Source organism: Melopsittacus undulatus, chromosome 9, assembly GCF_012275295.1.
Source record: "Melopsittacus undulatus isolate bMelUnd1 chromosome 9, bMelUnd1.mat.Z, whole genome shotgun sequence".
In the NCBI taxonomy this organism is placed as follows: Eukaryota; Metazoa; Chordata; class Aves; order Psittaciformes; family Psittaculidae; genus Melopsittacus; species Melopsittacus undulatus.
Window position 1 is genome coordinate 7,785,351 of NC_047535.1, and position 27,312 is coordinate 7,812,662.

The 27,312-nt window shown below is 48.1% G+C and overlaps 1 protein-coding gene across 5 annotated transcripts in view; it reads right to left on the minus strand.

The window, feature by feature from the left end:
* The window catches only part of NTRK3 (neurotrophic receptor tyrosine kinase 3), a 203,856-nt gene that overhangs the window by 151,389 nt on the left and 25,155 nt on the right, over positions 1–27,312 (minus strand). For all 5 annotated transcript variants that reach the window (XM_005148762.3, XM_005148765.3, XM_005148764.4 and 2 more), the window contains 3 exons: positions 19,637–19,711; positions 18,216–18,287; positions 211–279 (listed from right to left, as the gene is read on the minus strand). In XM_005148762.3, coding sequence (XP_005148819.2) covers positions 211–279; positions 18,216–18,287; positions 19,637–19,711 — 216 coding nt within the window. The remainder of the gene's footprint in view (positions 1–210; positions 280–18,215; positions 18,288–19,636; positions 19,712–27,312) is intronic.

Sequence of the window (27,312 nt, forward strand, 5' to 3'; positions counted from 1 at the left end):
TCCCGACGTTAATTAGCCAGCTGCTGTGAAGTTGAAAGGGAAGAAGTTCTGCTCTGGTGCTCCTGTAGCCAGATAACCCTCCCAAGGATGGTGCTGCCCACTGGAGTTCTAGGTAATTATTCACAGGCTTCAGAATAGCTCTGTTTGGAAACTGTTCCTCCTCTCAGCCTCCCCTCTTCTCCCAGGAGATGATTCCAGGGTGGGACTTACAGTTCAAAGAGTCGCAGGGTCTGGAAGAGTTGCCATGACAGAGTGGTGAGCCGGTTCCCAGAGAGATCTCTGAAAATGAACAAGAAAACAAAGTCATGGTAAGTAATTCCTCCTGCACGTGGCCTTACCACCTCCACGGAGCTCATCGTCCTCCTCAACAGGGAACTTGTCAAGCAGCTTAGGACCCAAGTTTAGCTTTCAGAATGAGAGATTTTAATGAGGATGAACCTAAATGGAAGTTTCTTATTTATTTTTCCAAGGGGAAAATGGCAGCAATGTTAAGAACCAACCCAAACAGACTAAGAGATAACTGATCCTTGCTTGTGAATCTGGAGCTCAACCAACCATAAGCAGAAACAACAAGTCTAATCTCAACCTGAACAAAAAATTACGAACAAACCTCATGCTAAAAATAGCAATAGCCAGGTTCAAATGACAGCACAAATGACAACACCCAAGGCGTTACCGTAGGATCTGCAGTAGCCGTGTTCTCAAAGCATCCCAGTACACAGTTGTGTGCTGTTTGCACCCAGGGGTACTGCTGCTACAGCAGCTAACAGCTCCCCATCCCTCTCTCCATCTGCCCAAACTTGCAAAACCATCAATCTCATCTACCTGGGAGAGCTCTGCAACCCAGCACACATCACCTTTTCAGATGAAAGCCAGAGAGGATGCGAAAGCATAAAAGCAACCGAAGTACTAAACTAGAGGAAGGAATGTGTCTGGGGCAGAGTGAGTGCAGAGAAAAGCCCTGCGCTTCTAATGGTGTAAGAGGGTAATGAAACACTTTCTGTAGCTGGCAGCCTTCCTGGGGACTCCTGGCCAGCCTGAGAGCTACCAACCGAGGGACCAGCCCATGGGGTGAGCAGAGGGATGGGTGGTCAAAAGCCCTGGAAGAAACCTAAATCTTCCCATATCCATGCTGGCCTCCAGAAGAAACAGGAGGTGCTGCCTCCCATCCTTTGCTGAATCTATCCATGCCCCACCATCTCCTTCCCCATCACAAGCTGCCTGGGTGGGCTGCAGGCAGCCAAGGCAGCTTGATACGGGACTGCAGATGGAAAGAGAGGTGAAGAACCAGTGGCATGAACTACCTGAAGGTTCATTAAACTCTCAGCTGGCCAGAGAGGAGGCATGGAACAAGGTGGCACAGAGGTGATAGTGGCAGTCCAGCCATGCCAGGCTCAGCACACAATCCCTGTTTGATTTGCAGAAACATGGAAAAACCAAGAAAGCAAAACCTGGAACAGCTCCCGCTGATGCAGGTCTAATGCACAAGGATTTGTGACAAGAGATTCATTTGTTGCTGTAGATCAGGCTGCAGTGAGGGCAGACATGCATTGGGCAAATGCAAGAGCCCAGGCACCCACATGGGAAAAGCCACTCTGGTCCTGTCCCACTGGCCACCAAGTGACGCTGTAAAGCCCAAAACTCTGCAATTCGGTCTGCATTCACACAGCAAACCATCACCCCAAAGGCTCTCCACAAGCCTGGCAGAAGAATGAGCCCAAACACCATGATGACACTGTGCTGCATCATTAAATTCTGGCTCTGCTTCACACCAGACTACCCTGCTGTGGAAACCATGGCAAACCACAGGTACCTCATTTCACATGACTGAGATCCCACCATTCCTACAGCTGTAGACAAACTGCTTCCAGCCTCCAATAAAGTTTAGAAAGGTGGTAAAAATCGCAGGTGAAACTGAGTGTGTATGGGGGGGAAATACTGCAAAACTCCCTTTATCCACCCCGGAGCACTGAGCACCTGGAAACTTTGCAAAAAGACAGATGAAAAGTAGGAGGGGAAGGAGCAACTCACTGCTACTGAAAAGCAAGGCAGTAAATTCCCTCCCCCAACCCAGAGAGAAGAAGGAAGCGTAAAGGGGGATGCATGAGAGACAGCAAGATGTGGGAGAGAGGCAGAGATGCAGAGGAGGGAGTGAATCTTGCTGGAATGTCCTTTCTCAAAGGTCATGTTTTGCTACATTAGGCAGAAATGTCAAGAGAAAATTGGATTCTGAAAGAGAAGAGAAAAAAAAAACAACAGGCTTTCCACACAAATAAGGGAATCAAAAATAGCATGATCGTGTTATTACAATTTAGGACACAGAGAGGTGGAGGAAAGAAACTGCCTCACTAATGCAGGAGCTTTGCCAGGCAGATGTGCTCAGCTTCTGAAATCCCTGGAAACTAACTCCTACCACCTCCTCCCTCCCTCAAACAACAAACCACAGCAAATATTAGGCAAAGAGGAGATGGGTCTTCCCTTGCACACAACTGGCACGAGACTCTGCTCCCAAAGGGCAAAGCCCGTGACCGATCTGACCTGACCATCGACTTCTGGTCAGGGGAAAACCAACCACCAGCTCTATTTCTGATCAGTCAGGACATACACACTCGGAGGAACGTGTTTGTCATTAGAAACAGACACCTCGGATGCTTTAAAATGTGAAAGGTCCTTGCAACAGACCATTGCAAAGGTCCCTCATCTCAGCACGGGGACAGAAAGAGACTGTGCACAAAAACACACATTAGAAATACACCATTTCAGTCACAGAAACCCCAAAGGTCAGAGGTGCCAGGATTGGGCTTCCACTTGCAAAAGGCTATCTTTTCCGTCACAAAAGATAAAGAGCTGCTATGGAGAAACCTCAGGGCACAGCACTGATTTCTCTCCAGAACAGATCCATCCTACACACTAGATGGGGCAGGTTTCCTGGGGAAGATAGCGTGTGATTGTGTAATTAGAGACGGTATCGCAGTACATGCACACGAGGAGATTAAATTATAGCTCCATGGGTGAAGCTCTGAGCTCCAGCGCTTTGTAAATCCTGATGGTGCTTGTGAGCTTCCCCCTGTGCTCAAACCTCTGCTCCATGCACTGAGTTTCCCACTATAGAGCATGAACGGGGGGGGGGGGGGGGGGGGGGGGGGGGGGAGGGGGGGACAGGGGAAAATCAAACCCCTCCCAGCTCCAACTGCCTGTTCTGCCACCCCATCACTATTTGGAAGGCTGAAAGCCTGTTGTCACCTCCAAATCTCTGCCCCCTGCAGTGTCTGACTCCTTTACTTTCTCCCTACACATCCACTTCTCCCCAGCAGGCTGAACCACACTACCCATTGCTCTCCAGCCATTCCCAAATACTTCTCATCCCCAGTTTCCTTATCCATGCAAAAATTTCCTATTATCTTCCCCACTTTTACATCCCAACCCCAGCTTTCCAACAACAGCTGCAGCTCCTCATCAACCTCATCCATTCCCAAACATCCTCTGCCAAACTTCTTCCCTCCAACTGGATCCAGAGCAGTTCTGCCTACATAAGGAAACATCCCAGAGCAAAAATCAAGTCTTCCAAGCAAATCTATCCTTTGACAAAGTTTCTTACCCTCCGCAAAAGGAGTGTGCAGGTGGCTCTATAACAGGAGCATCACCAGTATTTTCTAGCTTGAACACAACAGATTGGTGCCCCCCGTTCTGCCACCACCTCAAACATTTGAGCAGGTTTTTATTTGAAACTAGAAAGAAATAAGAAGCAATAAAAAGAAAAACAATTCAGCCAGGAGCAGACACCCAACACAGAAAGCTTCAGCCTGAGCAATGAAAACCTGGCAGAGTTATAGGAAAGTGGAAGCAGCCCTATAGTGGAGCATGCCAGAGAACCTTTATAGCAGGCTATGCATCAGCTCCACCTGTAATAAATATAGCACATCACACATGGAAGAAACACAGGGGGAGGGAAGCAAAATGCCTTCCCTGTATATTTCTTAGCAGGAAACAAACAGGAGCCTGTCTCTCTCAGGACAGACCTGCCATCAGTGTTCCTTGAACATATCCATATTGCTTCTTGCCCTGGGACATATTGTCCATCACTCACAGGGTGCTATTTTGTATGGAGACAGTCTTTAGAAATCTTTAGACACAGTTGCCAGGGACCCACATGGGAAAAGCCATTCTGGAACAGGTTTCAAAAGAGTTGGTTAGTGGGAGGGTGTTGGAAGGAGCTCTCTGGACCAGGTCTAGGGCAGCTGACTCTCAACCCACCCATGACTCAGGCTCAACACCACTCCACTCTCCTCCTGCAGCAGCAGCCATACTCCTTATGATCACAACATATCCCCACCAGCCTTGTCCACCAGCAACCAGACATGCGTCAGAGGCAGGACATTATCACTGACAGCAAAGTATCCATTCTTCCTCCTTCCTCCACTCATCCTCCTCCATTTCAGGAGGGGACATGCTGTGTCCTGCACACTCTCTCCCTGCTCCTGCAGGCACTGGGGAGACCTTGCTGGTGAGGTGACCATTGCCATTTTGTCCCAGTCCATGAGCCATAGACGGGGCCATGGAGGTTCATCTGCTGAACAAGCTCCTGTGTTTAAAAAGGGATGGGTAGGTGTGGGGGACAAAGAGGAGTTTGAACGGAGCCCAGAACAGGGGACAAAGAGGAGCATGAGTGGAGCCCAGAACAAGTGGACTTCAGTGCAAGAGAAGACGGCACATTTTCTTTTCCCTCAATTACCCAGCAGCCAAAAGTGTTTCCACTACAAAAGCCATTTTTATTCTGCTAAATTAAGCCAGTTGCCTCATTAATGACACCAACAAGGAGCCCCTGTAATTAAACTGTAAGCTATATTACGCAGCTCAGCTCAATGCAATGACAGAAACACTGCTGTTGGGGAGGAATCCTCTGTGCCTGTTCCTCCTCCACCCATCTCCATCCTCCACTCCAGTAGATGTTTCCACTCTGACACATCTACTTCTGCATGGGGGCAGTTTTTCACACGTTTTAATAACACAGTGCCACTGAAAGCCCTGACTGGGGGGGATTAACTGCACAAAGCAGCTGGGGCTGATGGAGCACAAGAGACTGCCTGGCAGAAAGGAGAGATGCATAACCTCAACTGAAGTCCCCAGTGATGGGTATACCACTAGTATTGTGTGGGACTCCATTGATATTCCCTGTGCTCTGGGCACAATGGGTGCTTCTCATCATAGAATCATAGAATAGCTAGGGTTGGAAAGGACCTTAAGGTCATCTAGTTCCAAACCCCCTGCCATGGGCAGGGACACCTCACACTAAACCATATCACCCAAGGCTTCATCCAGCCTGGCCTTGAACACTGCCAGGGATGGAGCATCACCTCACTGTAACCTTGGTGGGTGCTCAGGGCCATGGGAGAGGAAAACGTCAACAGCTTCTCATGCTGCTGTAGGGGTAGCTCCATCCTGGTTTCATTTCTGCAGCAAAGCTGCTAAAGCTTTGGGTTTGAACCAGAGATACACTGGAAAGTCACTCTGGGGCTTGCTTGTCCCTGCCAGATAACTCCAGTGACCTCTAAAAGCAATATTACACTCCCCATCGCCTGCCCTGCCCTCTCCTTTCCCCTCCCTGCTTTTCCTGTTTAGTAAGCAGCTTTGCTCATTAACGGGAAAAATGTACTGTCCTCCCTTAATGAATGTGCTAAAATGACCCCAGAAGCTGTGGCATTACAGCCCCTCCACCCCAAATCAGGCTCTGCAAATATTAGACTCGATTGAAACCTCCGACAGCTCAGCACCAAGCCCCAGCACAAGGCGCTTGAGATGGAGCCTGCAAAAGCCCTGTGTGATGCCAAGCACAGACAAGCCTCATGTGCCCAGAAAGCAGCGATAGAATGGGAGATGGTGTTAAATTGATCAGCCTGAGATTTCACAGCCACCAGCAGCTCTCCCATTTGTGCTCCCTGTCTGGACTCAGCACCAGGACATTTGTATTGGTGCTATGGATGGGTAAGATAGTTTACACTGTCTTACTGGTTCTCCAGCCTTGTCCTGGCATTACCTACAGTCCAGTTCTACTCTTCAAGCAACCCCTTAGCAACACCCAGGTCTTTACGGATCCCAAAAGCAGCAGAATCAAAAAGCCTCCAAGGTTCAATCTTCCTCTGTGAGTTTGGATAGTGTAATTCTTCTCTCATACCCACAGGTACTGCCCTGTGGGTTGTCACACAGTGTATCCCATCACATCATCATCTCATTACCCTCAAGTTTGAACTTGTTTTAATGCTAGAGTAAGACTTTCCAATAATTTCCCAAACTCAAAGCATCCCATATCACAAGAGATCATCATCAGTGACCCACAAGGCCTAGACCAGCTAGCCCTGAATATGCGATACTGGAGGAAAAACCACCAACCCTTCTACTTGCCAACTGCACAACCTCAATGAGTAATATCCCAACTGTCACTGAAACAGGGCTGAAGGAGGTGGAAGGGGCTGTCTCCTGCATTGTCCTTTAAACAACAGCGTTACAAAACAGAAGTTGCAGAGCAAGCAGGAAGACAAAAGACACCACGCCTCCATCACAGGGCTCCCATGGCTGGTGCCAGTGACACATCCACCCCACGCCTCTCCTCCCACTGCCTTTGCCAATGCAGACAGCCAGTCCTGCTGCTGCCTTCATCCCAGCCCATCCCAAAACACTTTAAAGGCCATCTCCAACCCCATGATGCTTCCACACCCTCCAAGTCATCTCCTCTGAAACATCTCCAAGCTGCACAAAGCTTTGTTTGGAGACAAATCACACCTCAGAGCTTATTGTTGCTCACAGTTTTGGTTCAGCACACACTACAGATGGGAGGCAGTCAGCAGGTGTGGGTAATGGCATCCCCTATGCTTTGAGGCAGATCAGACACAGGGATCTGGCCCTCTGGACTGCACTCATCTCTCCCTTGTGTGCAGTTTCCACTGCTCTTCCCAAAGACATCTGGGCTCTCAGAGGACTCAAGGAAAGGTTAAAAGCTGGGTCAGCCCTGCAGTTGCTTTTCCTTTTCCTGCCAGCTTCCCTGCAGGGCAGAGTCCAACCACATCCATGGAACATGCAGTCTTCTTCTCAAGGAAAAGAAACATCAACCTGCAGCGGGCAACAGCCCTTCCCAACCGCTGCTCTCTTGCAGCCGAGATGTCCTCAGGGCTGCTCGGCCCCCACCCCATCTCTTCTCTCCCAAAATGTAGTAATTTTAGATCCATTAGTCCTGAAATGTAACTGTACGCTCGGCTTTTCTCCTGCTTCAGCGCGCAGAAATAGCACTGGAGATATGTGCTGATTGAGAATAAGGGCTGCCAGCTGCCAGCTCCAGTGAGGGGTTGCGTTTATCCTGCCTGTTTGCTTCAAATTGTATGTTTCTTCAAGCTAGGAACAGAGGATGACAGGGGAATGCCTCCTACTCACAGGTTTCCTATGGACTCAGAGCAAACCCAATCACTCTGTGTTTCTGGGGGAAGGAGAGCTGTACTTAAAAGACATTAGCCAGCATCTCCAAGTACATGCTGAATCTAGACCCCAAACATGCACCCTCCCAGGCTCCAAGTGTTTCCAACCACCTCCCCTCTTTGAATAGATTGAAGCAGCAAGGACAGGTAATCAAGAGCCCCCCCCAATGCACAGGCAGGCACTGGGAGAGCTGGACAAGGTCCACAACAGAGCCTCAACTTCAACACATGGAGCACAGATGGTTTGGGATAGGGTCTGGTCCTTCTTCTCCCTCTTGAACTCTGGCTGTTCTCTCAGCTGTTAGAGGGTTCCTGCATCAAATTTAAACTGAAATAAACTCCCCTACTTAGATGCCCAGAAATCAATAAGCCCTGAGTAATCTCAACACACTGCTCTTGCTGGAGGTTAGGAAAGAGAAAAGTAACAGTTAGGCCTGAGCCCAAATTTGCCTGAGGGGTGCCACAGGCTGCAATGGCTGGGATGGTGCTAAGCGCTCTGCAGAGCCTCTGAAGAAAGGAAGAGTACAAATATGAATACACACACACACACATATATATATATATCCCAGCAATAGCAAAACAACAGGGCATAAGGCAGGCTAAGCTCTCGGCAGACACTGCTAAATGGTTTCCAATTAATTAACTGATTACATGATAGAACAGAAGGGGATTCAAGTGAGGGCTGTTGACCTTTAAGAATAATTAATATCATCAGGATAGCAAAACTCGTCCAAGAAAAATAATTAGGAGGTTCTAATATTGCCTCCAAAGCCACATCAAAGGAGGAGAGGAAGGTTCTGGTTAATTCAGAGGCATGGTTCCCAAGCATTTGCTAGTAAACCCATTTCCCCCTTATATTTGATTCCTCCTCTGCAGAGCTTCCCCACATACATGCTTCTTCCCTATCCCAGTTAACCTCTCTCTCTCTCCTCTCCAGTTCCATTTTCCCCATCATTTTTCTATGTCCCATTCCCCTTCTGCTCCATCTCAACCTCCTTTCCCAATGACTCCTTTTTCTAATCCTTTTTTGCAGCCCTCTGTCTCCAGACTGGTCTCCATCCCTCCACAGCCACATCACTGCACTTGCTCATCTTTGACCATCCCCAGGCTCCTCTCCTTTCTTTCCTGCACCTTAGGAAGGAGTCCTGGTCCTTCCATATGACATAGATCTACTTTTTGCCCCCACTCACCACTGGCAGCTTCATAGGCTGACAGAAGGCAAGTGCTACACGCAATCCCAAAAAAGCCTTTCCCTGGTTTTCCTCAGCAGTCAAATCCATCACAGAGGCTGGTCTGGGAAGCAGATGTAAATGATGCACAGCAACAGGAGAAAGTGAAAAACGGGGAACTCGTGACTTCCTTTTCTCCCATTACACCTCACCAAGCACATGAATACTCCCACCTCACTCTATTTTCCTTGCTTCTCCTTTCCCAGTTCACTTGGCCCACAGGTTCTGTGTGGGAAAGGTGCTGGAAAGCCACCCAGCCAGGCAGGAACTGCAGCGGTGAGCTTCACAGGGACGGTCACTTGAGCATGCTGGAAGGGGGGTTGCATGAGCAGCCAACGTTTCTTGTGAGAGAAGCATAAAAACCCCCACAGCCCTGGAATGAAACCCACCTTTGCAGTGAATAAATAAATTTCCTCTGCTGCTTATTACCGTTAAAACTTCAGTGGCTTGACACTTCATTAAATTATAGATAAAAGGAAAAATGCTCTTCCTGGGCTCAGGAAAGCAGGCTGCTGCCAAAGAGCTGTGTTTACACCAGCTAATGAAAAGAAAGCCTGCCATCAGCCCACAGCACTCGCCCCACCTCAGCGGGAAGCAGAGCTACCTGTACCCACAGCATGGGAGAAGCAGATGGACACCACAAGGGAACAGAGCTGGGGAGCACACAGAGGCAGTGTGCTGGAATGGGGATGTGCATATGTGGGGACCAAAGGGACCATGCTGTCAGCCAGCAGAGATGGCAGCTGCCATATCCCATGCTGTGTGGAGGCTCCTGGCCACAGTGGGAGGCAAGACTGATGTGCTCCAGCTATGCCTCATCAAACGGCAAGAGAAACACTCAGCATAGGAGACAGACAGCATCAAGCAGGGATCTGCCTTACACCAGGCTGCTGCTTCCCTCCAGGGGCTGGTGGAGATGTGGAGCAGGGAAGCAGAAGGCACCTGGAGCATGCCTGAGCATGGGCATGGCATTTGAGGCAGAAATGCTCCTTGTTGCAACTGAGCACACATGTAATGCTCTGAATAGAGACCCACCTGCACCTGCACCACAGCAGTGCTACCATGTGCCTCATTAGAGCCCGGATACACTTGGCTTAGGGAGACAGAGAACTGTTGATGACTTAATACAGGCAGAGTCCAGCAGAGCCTGCTTGCTGCACTCCTTGCTTATTACCACCTCAAAAGCAGAAGCATGTTTTGTTTTTGACAATTAGCTCTGTCGAGGAAAACACAAGAATGTCTGGACACAGTAGTTACATTTTTCCTGTTCTTCCCAACACATTATGTACTTAAAAAGGAGAAGTATCTTTCACCTACCCTTTATCTTCAAACACTGGCCACTGTGAAGAATATTTTCAACTGAAAAGACTAATCATCATGAAGCACTGAGTACTTCAGACTGCAGCAGGCATTCTTTTCTTATTCTGAGACAGCAAATTACACACAATTATCAACACACACAATTGGATACAACAAACATTTAACCAAAGCCCACGGGTTGCAGTTGCAGGGAGGATGCATGGCAGATCTCCTACAGAACTACTCATGTGAGACACCCACAGCCAGCAGCCAGGTAGCAGTGCTGCAGGATGAATCCATTCATGCTGCAGAACAAAGCCAGTGCCAGGAGCCACTGCAGTTCAGAAAGTTTGTGCTGCATCTGTCAAACAGGCACCTTGGCAGACTGGCTGCATAGGAGGAGAAATGGAAGAAGAAAGGCACTGCTGGCGGTGAAATCAAGCTGGCCAGGCCTCTGGTGGGCTTACATCTAATGTCTTGATCCAGCTGACAGCTGCAGCCAGCTGTGCACAGCTACTGCTCCACTCACTGCTCTGAGGTGCTTGGCTGGGGCTGGAAGGGAAATGAGTTTGTTCCAAGAGAATGCAAAGGGGCTGCATGCAGGGAGGCCAAGCTGCAGGCTGGGGCTGCACAAAGGGTATGGAAGGGAGGCTGGGTCAGGGGCCAGACTTCAAGCAAAGAGACAGGAAGGGCCAGGAGGCCTGGATGAGGCTAGAGGCCAGGGCCCATGCTGCAGGAAGGGTGGCTGGGGTTGCTTCTAGGCTGACCAAGAGGTCAGAGTTGATCTGGGATTGGGGAAAACCAGCTTCAGGCAAAGACAGGAGGGTGGAGAGCAGGGTTAGAGGCAGGGAGGCTGTAAATCTAGAGAGTGGAAGGCAGAGAGACCCAGTCACTGGCAGGAAGGCCAGGTCTGGGTTGGAGGCTGGAAAGCAAGAACAGGCTTCCCAGGGCAGCAGTGGAATCACTGTCTCTGGAAGTGTTTAAAGATCATGTAGATAAGGCCAGTAGTGACATGGTTTAGGGGCAGACTTGGCAGTGCCATGGTAACGGATGGACTTGATGATCTTAAAGGTCATTTCCAACCTAGTGGATTCTATGATTCCAAGCAGGAAAGCCCAGCATCTGGGTTGGAAGGCAGTAGGCTGCTGGTGCAGGCAGGGAGGACCGGAGGCTGCCGCCCCTGTCCGTGGTGCTGAAGCGCGGCCCCGCGGGGCGCATGGAGCTTGGCAGGGTCCCACCCCACAAACACCCGTGGGCTCCTGCAGAGCTGCTGGTCACCATGACCTCAGACACGGCTACCCACCGCTCCGGGGGCCGGGAGATCTCTGTCTGTGACTGGCAGCCTTGTAAATACCCCACAGGCTCTTGCAGCCAACAGAATTCGCAGCTCATCCCTTCACAAATGAGGGACGGGGTGGTGGGAACCTCCACCCGCCTCTGCCAGTTTTCATGTAAGATTTTATAATTCCAATAAAACACACCACTGCCTAACTCATGACATTTAAATTCTTGCCTAGTCACATACCATCATGAATTAATGTCCCATCATTCACGCCCTGTCCTATCTTATTGCTCAAATAACATATGATGTTAATGTTTCTATTTTTCTGCTCTGGTGCTTATTGCCTGTATATCAAAAAGGGAGAATCAGCCATGCAATCACACTGTTAGTAAAACAGTATCATGGAGATTAAAATCCCAGGTGAGGTAACTTGTGTGGTCACTGAAACTTTCACTCGTCCTGCCGTGATTGTTCACTTTCCTCCCCAGAAGTTTTCAAACCGGTTTTCATGTCCTCATGTCCCTCTTGGAGAGGATCTTCCTCCCTGTACAGCACCACTTACACTGGCACAGGCAGTTAAAACATGCTTCTTGTACAAACATCTAATCAACTGAGCCACAGGGTTTGGGGGACAAGCAAGAGGATGATGCAAAGTGACCACAGAAGCCTAGGAACCAGATCTTGTCCTTATCATGCCCAAATCTCCAGAAATCAGCTCATTCTGTGCTGCTGATGATCACAGATGTGGTAAAGGTTAACCAAGACACAAGTACCCTTCATCTTCAGGGTCACATTCAAGAGGAATGTCTGTCCTCTCTCTGAAGGGAAGCTCAGAATCAAACATCCATCAAGCTGTTGTTGCACAGCAAGGATTACGTCATAGAGAATGAACCCACCAAAACACCACAAGTAGTCTAAAGTACACATTTTACCTCAATCCTGAAACAAGGCTTGTAAAAAGACACACCCATGCATGATTCAAAACATCCCATCTGCAGACTTTTTTAAGATGGGATAGAAAAACCCAGGACATTGGCAGAACCACAGCATCCCATTTCACATGTCTGTTGAGAGACAATTGATCAAACTTCAGAAAGGGAAGTAAGTCTCATAGGCACACATGCTGTTGGAAAGAACACACTGACATTTCAAAGGAAGGAAGGTATTTGTGATAGTGTTATTATAACTCATCCCACATTGCAACAGCATCCCACAGTTCAACTAGAAACTATGCAATGTGTTACAGTGCAAATATATAAAATAAGAGAAAACAGGTTATTATTCCAGGTTTTCAGATGAGGAACCAAGACAGGACAACCCTTGCCTCAAGGTGCACAGTGCTTGAGTTGGAAACTTTCTTGGGTCCCACTAGAGTACAGCAGTCACAAACTCACCATTCCACCTCCTATTACAACACAATAAACCCTTCTCCATGGCTGAGTGAAGCAGCCTGCAGCCAGGAATTAGTTACCAGCCCTCTGAATGCAGGTCAAACGATTTCAACCCAGCCTGAAGGAAAACCATAGTCCTGCAGGGAACTGGTCTCTCCTCTGGCCTCGTGTACAATGGCTGGTAAAACACGGGACCTACCTCTGCTGCTGCAGAAAAAGAATTGCTGCAGTTAACTGCTTATTACAGTTAACTGTTACCTGTGGTAACAATTGGGAATAAACATGACACCAAACCAGTGCTGCTGATTAGCATAACAGCAAGGACACTGGCATCCAGGGGACAATGCAGATGGAGGTAGAACAGGAAAGCTTATGGAAGCAAAGGAGATGTTCCTGCTGTTTGTTTTAGTGACTGCACTACAAGCATGCCCAGCATTTTATAGAACAACTGAAGTCATGAGGGGGAAAATGACTCCCTATATAAATTGTAGCACAGAGGTTTGCTTCTAGAATGGGTTGGAGCAGGAATATCCTTAGAGTAAAAATGGGAATCAAAGGGTGCCCAAGCTGTCTGCCTCATTAGGGACAGTAAAGGAACATTCACCTAATGGAAATCAAAGGCTCTTTACATCTCATACTTCTTATTTTGCCTATATTCGTAGAGAAATCCAGTTCTTATTTAGTCCTTCACAAATGCAAACCAAAATGCATTAAACGATTAAGGATGTGGTTTGGGTAATGCATTTTACTTCACCCTTCAGTGAGCTAAGAGCTTACATATAGTCATATACTGTGCCCTGGCTGATGTACACAGACTTGTTAGGCTGCAGTGACTCTAGAGTGTGGATGGGAAATCAACAGCAATTAACACATGCCAGTTTGGGTTAGGAGACTGCCAGGATGGGGATGACAGCAGTGCAGTGATGAAAGGACAAAGCAGGGAGAAAACACCAGGAAGGGGGAGGAAGGGTAATAGGATATCTGGAATCAAGCACAGAGTTGCAGGCAGTCACAGGGCCTGGAGCTGGTTACAGAAGAGAGCAAAACAGTTTAACCCTTCTTCATATGTAAAAAACGGTTCTTTCAGAAAAAGGCAATAGATCATTAACCACAAAGCAGGGGAAAATGACCCTCAAGCTGTGACCAAGAGGAAACACTGCTTTACCTCCAATAATTCAGCATCTGATATTTCATTTATTTCTTTATTTAGTGTAAGACCTCAAGATCCCAAACACACAGACCAAAGAAGGTGAACCTTGCCACCCTTGCAAGACAGTTGTCTGCAGCCCTTCAAAAGCTCACAAGCCTCAGTTGTTAGGGGGCATCAAGTACTGTCCTAAAACAACACTGAAGAGGGCAGAAAGCAACTCACCAACCTTGTGCTGCCCCAGCCACCTCAATTTTCAGAGGATGCAGCCCAGTTTCTCTCCTACCACAGCCTACAACCATAATCCATCTATGGGAATTCCCATCTCAAAGCTACAAACTACCTTCAGTACCAGGGCACTGGGTTCATACAATACAGCACAACTGCCCTGAACCCAACCAGCACAGAAAGCTAACCCTATTGTTGGAAGACAACACAACCTACAGGAGAGGTTCTGGGAGGCTCCAGACTAGTCACAACTCAGGTTTACCTCTGAAGACAAGCCTACAGATCAGCCAGCTCAGACTTCCATCAGGCAAAGCAGGCTCCTGTGCATCCCTGCCAGAACCTTCTAGGTACTCCTCAATCTTCATGTTTGATAGATAGGATCACACAGATAAAAACACCTGTGGAGCAGGTGATGTGATCATGCCACACTCAAATGCTAGTTACACTCAGCACAAAGCACTCCAGGGTCTCCATCTTCAAGACCCTTGGGTGAAGACTGGAAGAGGAAGCTTGATCCTCAACCCCATCATTACTCTGACAAACAGCCCTGAGAGCGCTCTTTGATGGGAGCTGTGTCTTGACAAGCCCACAAACCAATTCAGAGCATGTAAAAACCTCCAGAAGACACTTTAAGAAGAGCCTCTGAACGCAGACAGAAATAGCAATTATTAATTTTCTAAATAGAAATCTGACTACTTAAGCCTTATTTAAAAGTGTGCCTGTCTCTATAATTACACAACCTTAATTTGTTTTCTTTAACTACACAATAAATAAGGTGTGCACAATTACCCTCTGCAAACACAAGGCAGTGCCTCCTCACTGAGTAGGCAGCTGCCCAGGAAAGCATTTAGAGGGAATCAGAGTCTCTTAAGTACCTGCTTCCCAGTAAAGGGAGACTCAGCCATGACAAACATCAACTTGTCTAGTTCTAAGTATCACCTACACGTTTGTAGCTGGGAGCCTCCTCTCCTACATGCACAGTTCTACTGTCCTACAGCCAGCAAAGGGTGAACGCTGTGGCCAACAGCAAACAGGTCCTGTCCTCTCCTGTGCACCGATTCCTGATGCGCTGTGAACCTGAACTCCCCTGTGGACTTCCCAGTGCTTAAGAGGGACGCGGTAATGTTGCATTCTTCCCCACAAGGCACTACAACTTCTCTACTATTTGTCTCCCCATTGTCATGATTCATGTAGGAACTTGAAATTGTTATAACTGGTAATCCTCTATCAAGTTCAAATAGATTGGCTCAAGCATTTCAGTGCTATTAGAAGGGCAGAGGGAAAGCATGCAAGACTTTTTCCTCAGTAAGCTGTGCTAAACACAGTGACACAATAAATACGTATTCAGATTGTTCATGTGTCTGGAACTTAGGAACCATATCATCCTAAAGTCTTCTTGTACAGCCTCAAGCCAAAGACTGAGGTTTTCTGTCAACGCCAAACGTTTCTGACATTCACCTGCATCACCTGCTAACACGAACTACAACAACTCTTGGCTACAAGATCTGCTTGTGCTTGCACAGCTGGGGGCTGAAGACAAATGCTTGCGCAGAGGAAAGGACAGAAGTAGAAGTTGTTGGGAGAAGGCAGTGTTATCTGTTCCATCTGAGAGGAGAAAACCTTGATGAAAGGCAGTGGGAAAAAGCTCACTTCAGCAGGAAGCTGTGATTTAACCCAGGATGGTTTTTTTCCCAACCTAGTGGATTCTATGGGGAGGGAAAGGGGAAAGAACACAGCTTTTGAACCCTCACAATTCAGACATAAGCTTCATGTGGAAAAATGCCTGCTGTTGCTCAGACCCTTCTGTAGCACCCTGCAAAGCTGTAGCCTAAGGTTCCTCCACCCTGTGGTAACACTCCCTGGCAGTGAAACCTCTCTGTCATTTATTAGGCTCATTTGCTACCTTACTGATTCAGATACACCTGCAACCATCCAAACAGTGTGCGAAGAAGGAAAACCAGAGCAGCAGCAATAACAAATAGTCATAACTCAACAAGCTTCAAGTACACCATCCCACAGTCCCCACCTCGCACCCATCCTGGTGCAACCAGCCCTGCCACAAGAGGTTGGGACAGTATCCCATGCTCCTGTCAGCTACTGTACCCAGTTACAGCAGCCCAAAACTTACAGCAGAGTGACATTTCATTAATCCCTTTATCCCTGGCTCCTACGTGCAGCAGCTGCAGAAAATGTCAGGCCTTTGGTGAGCTGAGCTCCCCGGGAGGCAGCGGCTGCAGAGCAGCCAAGGAGGCACCCGATGTGTTTTCATGGTGCTGTAACCATGAAGAGAACCCCAGGAGGCACCGGCTTCCTGCTAGGATGTGCAAAGCCTTGGGAGCCACCCCAGAAGCAGCAACCTGGCTGCAAGGAAGCAATAGCACTGTGGCCCAAAAGCCTCTGATGAGCAGGAAGGAGCCACCATCCCTGCAAACACCAGGTCTCCATCCCTAGGTGCCATGGGTGATATCCACCTCGCAAACATCCATGCTTCCAGGTCCCAGGAAGAGCATCAAAACGCACTGGCAAACACTAACCAAATAATATACTTACTTGCCTCAAGCTTCACAAGGCAAAGAAAGAAAAACGTTACAAACATGATCAATCTTATACAGCTCAAGAAGTAAACAAACACATATTTCATCACCACATACCAACCTTAACTCTTGACACAAGATGGATGTAAGAGGTTTTTTCCCCCCAATCTCAAAAGTAATATCAAAAGGCAAAAACAAACACTTTTGGAAAAAGCTGTAACACTTGCATATGTGCACATTAACACCACATTCAGCCTCAAAATGAGCATACATGGCCCTTTAAACTACAACATTCAAAGTAATTTCATCAGTAATCAAATAGTATCCATTTTATCTGCTAGACCCAGAAACAGCAACTGTACAATTGACAAACAATCCCCCCCAAAAAGCATCAGAAGAAAAGGAATTCAGAGAGAAGGTTCCCAATAACAAACAACTACAGAGAACACAAATGCTACAAATCAAAATAACAGAGCAGAAATCAGGAAAGTCCCAGCAGTCAGCATTAATGATGGCTTATTATGACAAAATATGCACTTTAAACTCTGAAAGACCTCGTGCTTGCTCACAAAGCCCTTAACTATTCCTGCCCCTTGGTACTGCAGATCTCTTGTTTAGCAAGTACTTTACTGTCACTTAGCAACTGTAGCAGGTTTTCCAAAAAGGAAGCTTTTGGGGTTTTTCAGTTCACATCATCTGTGAGCAAACATCAAAAGATAAATCTATCCTGCTCTGCAGGTCGCATCCATCTCCCTCCCTGAGGAACGTGCCCATATTGATGGCCACAGGCATCCATGGGCTCAAACTGATGCACGCTATGGCCATTTTTCATGGAAGAAGCCACTAGCATTGATTTCAAAGAAGCCACTAACATTGATTTCCAAGAAGCAGGAATTCACATACTCTCCATCCACCCCATGCCTCAGGCTGGAGCCTCTCACACTTTTCACCTTTTCTATCTATACCAGAGCTGAGAGGGGTTTGATCTTGGGCACAGTCGCTTTGACAAGGTATGTCATGGAGCAGCTTGCACACCAGCCTGAAATTCAGGCTTCCCTTTATCACCTTGAAAAAAGTAAATACCCATCTAAGAAAAGAAATCCGTGCCCTTGGCCTCACAGATGTGGGAATTCCCAGGGTCACTGTAGTTGTTGGTTAACAATGAGCCAGCAGCTGGACGCCTGTGCCATGTCCCATGATAACAGGACTCCAGCCTCTCTGGCACAAAACATCCCCACCCCAGAGCAGTTTAAGCAGTCAGTAATTAGGAGCAGAGCTGGCAGCCCTGTGCCCAAGGAAAGCGCAAAAGCTGATGAGCAGGGCAGGATGTGGCTGTCTGCTGGGGCATGTGCCCCCTCCCAAACCGTGCAGAAAGGGAAATGTGCCCTTGCTCACTGTGAAGCTGAGCTCATTAGAGCAGCCATCAAAGCCAGGGCAGTTATTAGAAACCTAAACCCATCAACTGCCCAGCAGGACCTCATCCCATCCTGCATCATAGCCCATTGCCTTTTCCTGGACAATTGTTTTTCCCTCTCTCCACTAACAACACCTTCCCTCCCACTGATGTCCTCAACAAGCACTTTGGGGATTGCAGTCCCACAGGGAGCAGAAGGAAAAGAGGGCAGGAGCTGCCGGCACTCACATGTAGTGCAGGTGAGGGTTCTTGGCAAAGGCGCGTGGCTGGATGTTTCGTAGTCCTGAGTTCCTGATTGTCCTGCAAAGAGATGCAGAAGGGCAGCAATGGAGTCAGGGTGGACAAGTGCTCTAAAACCCCGCACTCGGCACCCAAGCTTCACTGGGAGCCATGGATTCCACCCCCCTGGGGAGGCACATCTCTTCCCAAACAGCCTCTCCGAGGCACACACAAACAGGAGATTGGGCTTTTCAGCTTCATCTGACATGACGACAGCATAGGCTCAGCACAGAGTGGCTGTTGGGTGAGACTCTCCCCCCACATCCACAGAGTCTTGCTGGGGTGGCACAGAGCATCTCCTGCTCCTCTCCTCTCCCTCCATGTCCACAAGCAGCAATGCGTGCTCCTGCAGCAAGCCTAACCCCAGCACCACCCTCTCCCCTCCCTCAAACCTAAGAGAAACCCCTCCTGCTTGCAGCGCTGCTAAAGAGGGGAAAGTATTTTGTGTAGGGAACTATGGATGTTGAAGGGGGGATCCTCTTCCCATCTTGTTTTGGAGAAGCTCTCTCAGCACTATGACCAGGATTTATCAATATCTGCTGCAAACAAATGTACGCTTGACTCCACTGCTGCTTTCTTAGGCAAGATGAGAACAGCAGCCAGCCTGCTTACAAGGTATGTGTGTTAAAAGTTCAGCTTGCTGGGGTTGGGTTACAGAGCGCTCAGCAACATACACCTCTCCTCCAGCCCACACACAAGCTGTACTGATGGAAAGCTCCCAGTTAAAAACACTAGCAGAGTCTCTGATTAACCCTGGGCAACACTGTGCATCTCACACAAGCAGCACCCAGGTCACTCCCAGCTCCAGGAGGATACAGGAGAAGGAATTAAGAGACTGGGCAGTATCCTCGCTTGGCCAGGCTTCCCAAGCACCTGGCAAGTCCCTTTAGCCTCATGGACCTGAGCTTTGCCTCCATGACGCACACAGTTGACCTGTCCTGGTGCTCGGAGCACTGTACAGGGAGATGTGATTCCCTCATCACGCAGCAGCACTGTGATGGTAACTGCACTAAATGAGAACCAACAGCCCAGCAGTGAAGGATCGGTGGAGACAGCTGGAATTTTGCATTGTGGGGCCGAAATGAGTCAGAACAACGCACGAGCCCAGAACCAGAACAGCAGGGGAGGAGAGAGGTCAGGGCTGATGTGTGCTGACAGAGCTGTCAGGAGCTAGCAATCTCCCTTCCAACAGACCCAGTAAGGACTAAAAATCACTTCATCTCCATCCACAGTCTCATAGCAAAATACATCACAGTCAGTAGCTTAAACATGCTCTGAACACCACAGCTGATGGAGGGAAGCCACAGCTCTTTGCTGGAAGGAAGAGGCTGCCCAGTGCTGTTCCCCAACCACACACAGGACATACTCACAGCCTCTGGAGTCCCGTGTACAGCTCCATGTCAACAGCGTTCAGCGTCTGCAAGTTCTTCCAGTTCTCTATGTGTCTGTGGGGAAGAAGGAAAGGCTCAGCTGTGGCACAGCCATATGCTTGTTCTATGCATGCAGGGGCTGACACAAACAGGGATCATGTTGTACCCTACAACCCAGCCCCATTCTGGTTTCCCAGCGTTTTGGAAAAGCCACATTAAATGGATTTACCCACAGTTTAAAGTGTTGGAATGTGCAACCAAGCCATTGAACATCACTGTACAAGTCAGTGCCGTCTCTGCACCTCACTGCACACAGCAGTGAAACAAAGACACAACTGAGAGCTCACACAAAAGGAGTGAAAGCAACTAAAACCTCTCAAAAACAACTTAGTGCTTAAATGGGAAAAATAAAATATATGTATATATACATATATATATATGTTAACCAGTCTCTCCAGGTGTGGACAAACAGGGTCCTCGTCTTTGCTGTCTGGAAGTGCTGCTGGCAGGAGAGCACGCAACTTAGCTTGGAAACTGTGCCTTTATTACGATCTGCTTAGTTGCCCGGGGCACTCTGGCAGGTATGTAATAGAGAATAAAAGCAGAAATAGACCTGTCACCATGGGATTGCTTACTCAGGAAATACTGGAGCCAGGGGAAATTGACAGACCAACAGCCCTTGAGAATGGGGTCCCCCGTTATCGGCTGCACAGGAGCGATGCTGGCAGCACTGTGGCTGGCTGGCTGTGGCCACTAACAAGCTGCAGTGCTGTATGATGGGGAAAGAGCTCAGTCCTGCTCCCGCAGGTGGTGCTTGGACAGTTCAGGCTTTCTCCCAGGTTAAACTTGAGCAACTTCTCACCAAAGCACAAGCAAACATTTTCAAGAGGGCTTTGCTGGGGAGCAGGTGGAGGTGGACCTCTCTCAAAGAGGGAAAAACATCTGGCTGGTCCCTTTAGACAGGATGCGAGCAAGCCCAACTTTGAACATGAACGCGTTCATCCAAGCTCACATCTGCCTTGATGCAATAGTTAGCTTTGGCCTTGGCAAGAGGAAATATGTCCAAGTGATGTAGGGCTGGAATGATAAGCCAAAACTGAGAAGCATCCCATGATTCTGTGATTCCATAAGGTTGCAGAACCTCACATAGTGGTCCAGAGTAAGCAGAAGAGGGGCTTCTTGAGCACTTCCAGAGCAGTCACAGGGGCCACACATTCTTGTTCCAGCACTTGCAGTGCCTTGTGCTTGCAGAAGGCCAGATAAATTAGCATGACAGAAGTACATGGACCTGTTTGAACTGTATCCCAAACACCATCCGGCCCAAGAAAGAAAAATTCAGCTAAAATTAACCTGGACTAAACCTAAACGTGTTTCTCTGCTCTCACAATGCAGATCCAAGAAAAGCAGAGACCCACAAGAGCCACCTCTGCTTTCCACATGTTCTATAATTGCCTGCATACCCAGAGGGGTTACTGTAAGGACACAGAGTAAGCTCCCAACTGTCTGCTGCATGACAGCTGAAGTTATGGTTCATCCTCAATGACCTGCTCATTGGCTTGGGTTGTCTGTGTCGCAGACAAAATGAGAACCAGGACATTATTACAGCCATTGTGCATTCCCTGCCAAGGGTTAAGGCCCCTGCAAACACTTGCAGAACAAAACACACACTGGAAGGAGCCGGTCAAGAGACCCAAAGGCTCATTGAAACCCTTCTGAGACAGGGCAGGACTGCGAGTTCAGGTCCTGGGCCACGGGACTGAGCAAGGCTAGAAACACGAGCTGAAGTCATTTCTCACTCCAACACCTACATACCAAAAGAGAGGGTCCTTCGAGAGAAAGAACATGAGAAGAAGCGGGCATGGGATGCTGTGGGTTTACCACTCAGGCATGCTGAAGCTACAGCATCCAAGCAGTGACCTTCGGGGTGGGATTGAGCAGCCCTGAGCCAGGAACTATGGAACAAGCGCAGCTGGGGAGGAGGCGGCGGCCAGATTGGCTCTTGTTTTATTGATTGTGTTTGCTAAAAAAAGGCAAGGTTATTTTTGACCTGACACTCAAACCATGTGGGCAGCAACCTAGAAGTGGTGGAAAGAGAACCAAGCTTGTTCCCAGTGACACGCAAAGGTATGACTTTCTGATGACTCAGCACTGGGGTTAGACCTCAGACTGAGGGTCTTAGCCCCCCCCCCCCCCCCCCCTGGCCAAACCCTCCAGAAGTGACCACACTAGTCTGTAAATACAACTCCACAACCTCTGTGACAGCCTCCAAACAAAACCCATGGGTTTCCTGAGCTTTGGTATGTTATTAAACATAGAATCACAGAATGGTCTTTTGCATTGGAAGGGACCTTCAAGCTCATCCAGTTCCAATCCCCATTCCACGGGCAGGGACACCTTCCACTAGACAAGGCTGTTCCAAGCCCCATCCAACCTGGCCTTGAACATTGCCAAGGATGAGGCACCCACAGCTTCTCTGGGCAACCTGTACCAGTACCTCACCACCCTCATAATATAGAATTTCTTCCTAATAACTAATCTAAATCTACACTCTGTCAGTTTGACAGATATACAACACCCATAAAGTGAGAGACAAGAGAAGCAACAGTGGAAATAAATACATACACACACATATATAGAAAAATAGCAGCTGCCTTACATGAGAGTGCAATACAGGGAAATAACATCACCTTGAATTAGGTACACAGGTCAGCAAGAGACTGAGTCCTTTAAGCTACACAGACACTTCCCTTTGCAGGGACTTTCAGAAATGGCTCTTTCCCTTTTTTATCTGATTTTTCAACTTGGCAGGAACTGCACCCTTGCTCCTAGAAGTGGCAACCTAGTCTTGGTTCACAGGCACCTCAAAGGTACACCAGAAAAAACATTTTCTTTGGTTCCCTATTGCTTTGGAAAGAACAGCATCACTTTGCACTGGCTGGGTTCACCTGAATCCACTTTAAAGACAAAACAGGAACACATCTTATTCCGAAAGCTCAAGGATTCAAGCTGTGATTGCAAAATTGGCAGTGGCTGCAAAGGAAAGCAAACCAACCAAGAAACTCCACCCCTAAAGCAAGTCCCTCTCCATGTCCTTCATTCCCTCAGCTGGCTCCCTCCACTTTTCTTTCCAGGGTTGTGCTTGCCCTAGAAGTCTTACATCCTCCCAATTGCTGCTGAAGACTGCGACCTTCCCTTGTCCTCTGCCTCGGTTCATTAACCTGGCAGGAACACGGGTGCTGGGTTCATGCCAAGTAAAGATGTGACAACTCCCAGCCCTACGCTGATCTCTGCAATCAGGCACTGAGGTATGAATTGCAGTCAGTGGGTTACTCCCTCCTCCCTGCAAACATCTCTAAATAGATATTCCCATGGTGTTCCTCAGTTATTACTGAGGTAAGCTGCTCTTCTGCAAGACGCAATAGCTTCAATACCATACTTGACAAATCCCAAACTGCTCACCGCGTACATATCCACCTAAACTTGTTTCCAACTTCTAATGAAGACCATATGAGATGCATCACTAACACAGATGTGACTGCTCATTTTACTTGGTGGGGATGGAGGGTAGGGGTTGTTTCTTTAAATACTTGCTTATCTCACATCTATTTGGAAGGTCCTGCTGGGCCAGGTCTCTTTGCACAACAGAGATGTCAGTATACCATGTTTTCTACAGATGGATTCAAGTCTACCTTAGGAGCAGATAGGGCTGTCTCTGTCCTTTCAACTCATACTGAAATGCTGCACCAGAACTCCTCTGCTCTTTCCATTTCTTACCCAAATGTACTCATAAGCATTTTACATCCATCTTCTCTTGTGTCAAAACTGGTTTTGCTTAAGCAGCTGCTCTCTTCCCTTCCTGGCATTTCTTCCTTCCTCCTTTAAAAGCAAGGGCCAGACCTGCCCAGCTATAATTTATAAGTTACATGAGCCCAGCTCTTCTAAGACAGTGCGTCCGTACCAAGCAGTGAAGTGCAAGGCAAATTGTCTCAAGTGCCTTGAAGAGATACTAGCTCAAGTCCCAGAAGTGATGCAGATATATTGCTCAAGCAGAGTCCTGATAGCAGGGTTATTTTTCTTCTGGCTTCAGCCCCAGCACAACTGACACTCACGCTTGGTGACCTATACAAGAAGGACCACTGTGATAAACACTGTGTTAGAAAATGGCTATTTTATCCATCAGCCTATTTAAGTCCCTTTTTCTTGAACAAAAGTGACTGAAAACACAGAGCAATCTCCAGGAGGTCTCACTTGTGTAACAGCAACAACAACCTTGCAGTTACACTGGAAATACCATGACATGCAGCCTGAGATCACGCTGGCTTTACCTCAGCCCCATCAGCCTGGAGGGCTTGTTTTCACCCCATAAGTCAGCATTGCACCAAGCTTTTCTATCCACCATTTCTTTCCAACTGACATGATTTCCTGGCTGGCAACAAAAGCCCCATTGCACCCACATTTGTATCCATCCCAATTTGCATCAGATTCTCTGTTGGTTTTGCTACTGGAACTCTTATCCTTGTCATCTTCACCACACATTGTGCTCCCACAGCTCCAGCAATGTGCCAGCAGAGAAACCCATTGAGTACACTCCTGCCTTTCATGCCACTCTCCTCAACAAAAGCAGGATCCAACATCATCTCCAAGGAACCTCAGTGGTTTTCTCCTCTTTCAACACCTCCCATCATCACTTCTCCGTTATCCAGCTCTGCACCTACAGCAGCTGGGCTGTACCCTGTCTTCTCCAGAAAAACAAACCACTTACGTAATGCAACATCATATTAACCTCTCACCATGAAGCCATCTCTTTGCTGAGGAAATCAGTTAGCTTTCCAAAGATATCTGATAGCCTGACAAAAGCAAACTTCAGGAGACCAACACAGCATCGTATCTCAGCTTCAAGGTACCCACGTGCCATGACTTTACAACTTGTTTAAAGCCTTGCAGGCCACTGCAGTCAGAGCAATGGTCAACCCACAGCTTGTGGGCTGTCCCAGTTAACAGCAAGCTTGTGAAGCACGAAGCCCTGTTTGCCAGCTCCACATCTCACGAGGATCACATCTCACTCGCAGATCACAAGGCACCGTGTGAAGCCAGTAAGGTTGCAGGTTTCTTTGCCCCCCCATCACACAGACAGAGAGATTAGCAATCCTGGTGACCATATGGTCACCAAGTCACCCAGTTTAGGTTTCAGTCTCCAGAAATGCCTGTACCTTGCCCCACTTGCCCCCAACCCCAGGGGAGCAGCAGTTCCTTTTGTTCCCAGGACACCGTGCCATGAGGTGTTTGACAACACAGGCTGGTGTCACCTTGAGACCACACAGCCAACCCGCACAGCTCTACGTGCCCCCCTTCTACATGCCCATGCAGCAAGGGAGACTAGAATATCCACTGGGATTTAAATACAGCCAGGCTTACATGTTCCTGTGCATGAGGCAGAGATGGAAAACAGCTTCCGCCAGTTTACCAAGTGACTAGCTTGATGCTACTTAATGTGTCTGGCCTTCCTTCACCCTCCTCAAACGACAAGGATAATATTTATCTAATCTCTATCAGCTTCTCAAGCTCTGCAGTCAATAGCTAAAAACCGCTCTTGATAAGCACCAAGTATTATACAGCCTGTGTACATACGTGCTACCAAATCTGTATCTAACCCAGACCAGAGGGAGCAACTTTTCCTCAGGATGCCATCAACTCCAGTGACTGCCAGAGATGACACATCCCTGCCAGAACCACGCTGTGCTAGTGCCACTGCTTGTGTTTGGATACTGGGCAGTGAATAAGTTGGATACCAGCAAGCAGGCAGCATCCCAGCATACAGGTTTTATAGATGTATTTCTATATATTATAGATGTATATAGACATTCTAAGTATATGTAGGAAAGGTAAGCAGAGTTTTGAGTCCTGCCTCTTGTAGAGCAACTAGAAAATTGATTCATCCTCCAGGCACATGATACCTCACAATCCAGACAGAAGCATTGGCTTTCAGTTACCCAATTTGTTTAGCATCATAAACAAACCTCCTGGCACGCCAGCTCCAGACCATGCAAATATGAATTTGATTGCAAAGGGGGAACAGAGGGAAGACAGCTCTTAAAACCCTTGACTAGCAAGACCTGCCTCCTCCAAGCAGAGGTGTGGGAGGTGTTAATGGGAAGACCTGGAAGCTGGGAAACTCATGGCACTGGTGCAGGTCCCACACCCTGGGACAAAGCACAGTCACAGTGGGGACTACCAGCTCCTTTTACCCATCCCCTCACATCTCCCATGCAGGACTAAGGAAGCCATAAAAGAATCAGCCATCTTCCACAGCATTATAAGGCATTTATTGCATACATTTAATAACCAGAGGCATGAAGACTCAATTCCCTCAATATGGAAGTTATAAAAGTGAATTGGTAACTGAGCATTAACAGCAAGTGCTGCCGAATAAAGACTTATGAGGGCAATATTTTCCCCATTTAAAGGGTGGGCTTCCCATTCCCAAAAAACCACATGGAAAAGCCACCTAGCAATGGATAAGTTTGCGTCATTAAGGATAATTTGAGGTCAGTGGAAAGGGGGTGGAAGAAGGGGGAGAAAGCAAATCCAGCTTTGTAGAAACAATTAGGAGCATAACCCAACAGTATAATTGTGATTCGTCAAGGTAACAGTCATGAGACACACCACTGCGACACAGCTCCCTCTGCACCAACAGATCTGCTCCTCTTGCTGAGCCCATGTAGGGTACCCTGGTGCTTCAGAGGATGCCAGGGGATGCACCCAGTCCCCATGGAGCCCTATGATCCAAACCAGGCCCTGCCCTTCCAGAAAGGCTGGGCAAAGGAGAAAGCTTCCAGTCCCTGCCACTGGGGAGGGCATGGGAATGATACAGCCATGCACAAGCCACCACAGCATGGTGTCTTAACAGTCTTCCTGGAGAAACCCAACAGCTACTCACCAGAAGCCCACAGAACACAAGGTACTCAGAGGAGAGGGCTTGCTTTCAGGACTCCATTCGGATGAGCCCTGACAAGCTTCATGCTCACCCCAACTGCATTTGCCTGGCTCCAGGCCAGCAGGAGCAACCCCTAAGTGCAGAAGAGCTGCTACAGCCATCTAACAAGACTGCCATATAAAAGCACCCTACTGTGGAAGATATGAGAAACAGCTTTAAGCTTGGCTGAACACATGTTTTTTTCCAGGCACTACTATTAAGACATGCTGCCTGGCACCTGTAAAGGCACATAGGAGCTGTACTTAAAGGAGAGAGGGAAAGTGCATGCGTTTAAAAACAAACAGCAGTGCCAACATGACAAGGACCTCACACTTTGCTTTAGTCCTCGAGGGCATGAGGTCCTCTCAGGCACAGGGTGCTCTATGCCCCATGTTTGTACATTCACCCATTTTCCTTCTAAGATCCTCCAAAGCCTTCAGCTCACCCCAGGACAGCCTCCACATCCTGCATTAGCTCCAGCTTGTGACTTATGGAATAGGGAACATCCCGTCCAGGGACAATGTACCAGTATTAGTAGAGGACAGCAGGTTGCCTGGACCCAGCAGGGACAGATTGCTGTGGCACATGGGAAGGAGGATGTTCTGTTATTGCATCCTACATCCAGAATTCTTCAGTGCATGAAGTTATGCCTAGTCACTCACTTTCAGAAAGGAAGGTGTAAGTGGGACAGCAGAACTGAAGT